This window comes from Gavialis gangeticus, unplaced genomic scaffold, assembly GCF_001723915.1.
Source record: "Gavialis gangeticus isolate Ggan-Ray unplaced genomic scaffold, GavGan_comp1, whole genome shotgun sequence".
Taxonomy (NCBI): Eukaryota; Metazoa; Chordata; order Crocodylia; family Gavialidae; genus Gavialis; species Gavialis gangeticus.
Genome location: NW_017728992.1, coordinates 14,126,365 through 14,132,687, shown reverse-complemented (window position 1 = coordinate 14,132,687; position 6,323 = coordinate 14,126,365). Strand labels below are relative to the sequence as shown.

General features: G+C 39.9%; 1 protein-coding gene across 3 annotated transcripts in view; it reads right to left on the bottom strand.

The window, feature by feature from the left end:
* MTRR (5-methyltetrahydrofolate-homocysteine methyltransferase reductase) overlaps positions 1-6,323 on the bottom strand; it is an 85,666-nt gene that overhangs the window by 28,484 nt on the left and 50,859 nt on the right. For all 3 annotated transcript variants that reach the window (XM_019521070.1, XM_019521069.1, XM_019521065.1), the window contains 2 exons: positions 3,031-3,119; positions 608-788 (listed from right to left, as the gene is read on the bottom strand). In XM_019521070.1, the coding sequence (XP_019376615.1) occupies positions 608-788; positions 3,031-3,119 (270 nt within the window). The remainder of the gene's footprint in view (positions 1-607; positions 789-3,030; positions 3,120-6,323) is intronic.

The window sequence follows — 6,323 nt, the reverse complement described above, 5'->3', positions numbered from 1 at the left end:
TTAAAAAAAATCTCCCAAAAAAAAAAAAAAAAAAATACTAACTGCTTTCATCTTAGATTCTTTTCTCCATCTATTGTAGTTTTTCTACATTTGGCAAACGTGCTTTCCTCTCCACATCCCTAATGGAGTGCTTTTTAAAGAAAATAATCTTATATTTTGAAACAATTTGCTTGAAAAATCATATTTTTCCAACAGCTGCACTGGAAAGAGGCAAATATAAAAGTAAGGCCGTAAAAAGAAGTAGAAAACACGCAAATGGAAAACAGGCCTTCTATAATTTTACCTACTGTGAAACCAGTTTAATCACAAAGGTCCAGATCCTGCATGCACCTAGTGCTTAGTGTTTTGTACGGGAGTGAGCCGAAGTCAAAGGGTAAAATATTTATGTATAATATTAAGCATCTGCCTAAAGATCTACAGTATCTGGGACCAAAAACTATTTAACTGAAACTCCGCTCCCCAATTTTAACTCTAGTTTGATCACCACTGATTCTTCAGTAATATAAATACCTATAACTCAAACAGTTTCCTCCTTTCTCTCAAATAACATTTATGCCGCTGCATTTTCCAGAAATCAAACTCAATTAAGCTGAGATCACCCACTTACCTATTAAGAGGTTAAATGGAGGTTTGCAAGTTGGAAAGGTATGAAGTAAATCCAACAAGCAGACATCTTGCTCTCTGATAAAGCGATTATAGTCAGAAGCTCCTTGTTTGCTGCAAAGCTCCTGAAGCCTTCGTTTTTCTCCTGTATTGCTGGTGTACTCTACAAGGGCCCGTAAAAATGCCTGTTGGGGAGAGAGAGGTAGTTTAATTTGGATAAATCTGTTTGTGTTTTCATTAGGTTTTGTGGGGAGGTGTGCTGAACTGTCTGGGAACACTTTGGATTGCCTGCAGGGGCACCCTGTAGGTTAATGGATAGATAGGCAATTTATAACCCGACACACATTTTCACTTCCTGTGAAAAGGTAAGTTTATTTCAATTTATCGGCTACCTCCCCCAGTGTATGGGACAATCTGGTAGGTCACAAAATCCAGTCTGGTCCAGTTGTAGGAGGAGTAGGGGGAGTAAATAGCAAATAATCTAAAATGTCTTAAAAACCGGCTTGTTGGTGGATTTAAGGTTTAATCTCTTGCCCATAGGTTGCACTTGTTAGCAAACACCATAAACATACACACAAGCAGAGGTAAAGCACTGCTGCTGAATTACAGAAGCAGAGACAGAAGACACCATGCACACACCTCTGAGTGGTAGTACATGCAGTATTATGCATAGTATTCACTAAACAGTGTAAATACACTTCTGGTAGTTTATTTTGTGTGCCCACTTACTATCACTGAGCTTTTCTTAAGGGAAAATAAATAGTATATTGAATGATACCATGGAAATTGCATTTAAAATAGTTTTGAGACTGTAACAGTATAACCATGTTAAAAATACACATAGTACATAAAAAGAAACAGGTGACCCAAAACATCAAAATGTAATCAGAGACTGTATTCTTCACAAAGACTACTTTGAGTTTACTTAAATTACATCCTGTTGCCAAACCTCCAGATAATATAGCAGTTTTGCCTATAAAGTTACAAAGAGCATGTTGTATATTGAATAAGCTATAAAACAGATGGGTTATAAAAACTGTCTTGGGTGGTATTCCCTAACCACTGCTCTACTTACTATCATTGTTGAGACATATTTTGAAAAACTGTTAAATGCAGTTTTTAAAGGTTATGTCAATTGAAAGGTTCCCTTTCTGTGGGATGTTGTATAATAATGACATCTAGTGGATCCTCTACCAAACACTACTCTACCACACTTTCAAAACCTGATTTCATTTAATATCCTCCTACGCATAATTCTGCTGCAACAGACAAAACTTCCAGATATTTTCATGCACCCAGTAGGAGGAAAGTCGCTTTCACTGGTTGTGAAAAATCAGATATCCCAACTGCCCTGGCTCAGCTGCAAAATCTGCATTTTTCAAGGTTATGACAAAAGTGAAAGAACAATGATTACTAAAATTAAAAAAAGATGTACGTTGTACTGTGTTGTATGAACAGTGCAACCCCTCAGCACTGGAGATGCCATAACAAGCAAAGGATATCTTGTGCTAGAAGGTTGGCTTCTATGACATATGCAGAGCCTGTTCCTGTCACACCCCTAAAAAGAGATGCAATTATATTCCATGACTTCATTCTATTATTCCAATGGAACACTCAACAAGTAAGGTACTGGTGAATGTGAGTAATAACGTCAGAAACTAGCCTGCATTTGTCTCATGTAAATCCCATGGTAAAAGTGACTATGCTAAGCAGGGGAACTTTCCTTAAAAAAAAAAATGCGTAAAGGTGGAGGGGTGTATTTGGTAGCCGTGTTGGTCTGAGACAAAAAGAAATGCCAAAATCTAGAACTCTTGGTTCAAAGATGATGCCTTCTATTAGACCAACTGAGAAAATACAAAAAATATTTTTTTCTGCATGCTTTTGGGCTCCCACGCCCTTCATTAGGCTCATGGAAAATTCAAGATAGCAAAAAGTCCCCATATGTAGGAAACAAGCTTCATTTTTTCACAGAGGAAGCTGAAACTGGACATCTGTCCCTCTGGGTCCATGAGAGTGTCTGTACAACAAAGAGCACCTCACAAAGACACTCTCATGGACCCAGAGGGACAGATGTCCAGCTTCAGCTTCCTCTGTGAAAAAATGAAGCTTATTTCCTACATATGGGGACTTTTTGCCATCTTGAACTTTCCCTGAACCTGATGAAGGGCATGGGAGCCCAAAAGCATGCAGAAACAAAGTATTTTTTTGCATTTTCTCAGTTGGTCTAATAAAAGGCATCATCTCTGAACCAATGGTTCTAGATTTTTACATAATAAAGGTATAATTACTAACTGATCAGGGTTTTTACACCAAGAAATATGACAGTTGTTAGAAAATAGACAAGAACTGATCTGCAGCTGTACAATTTGGTTATGTTAAAAACTACCAAGACATTTTCTAAGAAACAAAAAAGTGAGATATGCCAACCTTTTTGGGAACTGCTCTTATTTCCAAACACCAGGTGAGAATAAATTTCAAAGTGCTTCTGTCAGGTATATGCTGTGGCATAGCTGCTCCTGTTTTGCATGGAGAGACAAAAGAAAAACAGATAAAATTTACAGCCAGGAACAGTTTTATAACTTGTTTTGTTTTTTTAAAGAAATATCAGACAGCTTATCCCTATTCCATATTCAGCATTATCTTCACCGGGGAATTATCAACTTTACAGCTAAACAATATTCTCAAATAAATAATATTATTGAAGCTTATCAGAGGGGTGTGAAATAAAATAAATGAGGTATGTTAAACACAACATCACTATGGGCTTTACAGATAGATTCTTGGGGGCTTATTATCACCTCTTCCACAGAAGCAGCATCTGAAGTTCTCCACAAATAAGTTTTTCTTTGTATTCTCCAGGATGGCGGGAAGAATTAGGACAGCTGTGGATTATAAAAGCTGCGATCCTAACTCAACCTCTAACACCAAGTCTTGTCACAGTAGATAAACTTGAGCTAACTCTGCCATGAAGTTAATTCCACTCCGTTTAGCCTAGCTCTAGTGAGAGTCGCCACATAGCAAAAGCACCATATGAACTGCAGAGAGCAATTGTAGTAGCAGTGACTGGTTGAGCCAACATTCTCGGTAGGAGGGTAGTAAACCATTGGAACAGGCTACCCAGACAAGCTGTGCAATCTCTATCCTTAGAAGTTTAAGACCCGGGCAGACAAAGCCTTGGCTGGGATGAGCTAGTTGGGGATGATCTTGCTTTGGGCAGGGTGGTGGACTAGATCAGCATTTCTCAATCTGTGGGTTGCAACCCAATAGTAGGTTGCAAGAATATATTAAAGGGTTGCAGACAAACTTTAAAAATGGATCCATAAACTTTAAAAATAGATTCTCCCTTAAAGGAAAAAAAAAAATGTAGGAAACTTTTTTTCCTTGCAGGTTGGCAGAGTTCCAGCTTGCAAGGGGCTCTTGGAAATAACCAGACCCCATGCTCTACAACCCTCCCCCTGCCCCACATCATCCTGCCCCACACACTGGGGGCTTGGGCCTAGGGCAGGGGTGGGAAGATGTGGCCCGCCAGGCCATTCTATCCAGCCTACAGGGACCCTAAAAAAATTAGAAAATTAATATTTATCTGCCCCAGCTACCTATCATGCGGCCCTCCGTGGCTTGCCAAAACACAGTAAGCGGCCCTCCGCCCAAAATAATTGCCTAGGGGCAGGGGGCAGCGGGTCAAGAGTGAAGAACACTGGGGTGGGACCGGCCAATGTTTACAAAATGGGTCCTGGTACAAAAAAAGATTGAGAACCACTGGACTAGCTGATCTCCTGGGGTCCCTTCCAGCCCTCATTTTCTATGATTCTAATATAAACAGTAGACAGTACCCCATGACAAGCCAGCCAACATGTTAGAAGCACTGCTGCACTCCAGTTAAAGGGTTCTGGTATGGGAGTGGAGACTCAAGGCTTAAACCTTTAAGTCAAGCCCTCAGGTCTGCAGGTATGGCAGTTCCCCTTCACAAAGGCCCTAAAGCCATACTTTAAGGGAAACTTCTGGTATTCTATGTCCCACAGCAGTCACACTACTATTGCCTGGGTCTATCTGTGACTTTAGGACCAGCTTTGGAACAAGTCCAGAAGGAACTAATTAGACATGGGAACTTCCAGTTGTATTATCTCATGCCTGTAATTCAAAGCAAAATCCAGATGCAGACCAGATTGTGCTACAGATAATGACACTGTCCCTGCTCCACTCCTTCCCAACCCTGCTTCAAAACATGCAGACAATGCTTAAATAGGATATTTATTCAAGGTGAATGAGAGGAGACAACACTGGAGATGCGTGTAGATAGGCATTAATATACTTTGCAGGACTACAGCCTAAAAGTCTACTCCAGTGGGAAGCTCTTTATGAGCACACACTGATTTAGATGCAAAGTTCTGCCCACCTAGACCACATTGCCACAGTAGACCTTAGATAGATGGGGGTGCATATGCATACCTCCAGAAGATGGACCTGAAAACAAACATTCATAACTTTACTGGACTCTAAGACCATGGACTAAACAGAGACAATAGTTTTATGGCTCATTACCAATTTACCTGTTTCCTCTGCTAACCTCCCTGTAGTCTATGAGTAATAAATGAACTTCTACCCTTTTGAATGGTCTTATCCTTTTACATAATTAGATATAGCCATTTCTACTGCCCTGGTTTTGTATCTACTTTTGATAATTTCTTTGCCCCAAAGATTTACAGCCCTCTTCCACTTCTTTAAATGACTATTTCCATATACATAATGGAGTTAAACATGACATTGTTGTATGTGGTATTTAGCATGATTTGTTTCTTTTCCATACCTGAAAAGGGCATCTTGCCTGAAATCTTGTCTAGTCTGTCTCCTAACTATACAGTTGGTCTAATAAAAGAAATTACCAAAAAACCCCAACTTAATTCTCTTTAACCCTAAAAGCAATTTCAATAGCTCATATGTTCAGGCACAGGATCTCTCTTATGTGCACTTCCAAATAATAAACAAAGTGGGATTATAATAATACCCAACTCTCATATAGTGTTTTATCAGTAGATTCTGCACTGCTTTCAAAGAAAGCCTGTACTACTATCCCCATTTTACAGATAGAAATTAAGTCACAGAAAAGTGAAATGACTTGCTCCTAATTACCAAGCCAGTAGCAGAGTCAGGAATTTAACACCACTCCAGTCTAATACTCTATTCAGTAGGAAATAATATAGCCCTCCTTTCCTATTTACTATTTTATTTACTGTTTCTCTACATATATGTGTGTGTAGCATTTAATAGATAAATAAAAAATTGCATTTCTAACTGCTGCACAAACATAGCATAGTTTCACTTTTTTCATAGTTTCATAGTGCTTAGGGTTGGAAGGGACCTAAACAGATCATCAGGTCCAACCCCCTGCCCTGGGCAGGAATGAGAGCCACGGTCATATCAACCCAGCCAAATATCTGTCCAGCCTCCTCTTCAAGACCCTCAAGGTAGGAGAGAGTACCACCTCACTTGGAAGCCCAGTCCAGTGCCTGGCAACCCTAACTGTAATGTCTCCTGATATCCAGCCTGAACCTTCTCTCTAACAACTTGTGGCCGTTATTCCTAGTAACCCCGGGTGATACCTGGGGAAACAGTGCCTCCCCCAATTCTCATTGGTCCCCCCTGGTGAGTTTGTAAATGGCCACCAGATCCCCTCTCAGCCTTCTCTTGTAGAGGCTGAATAAGTTCAGGCCCTTTACCCT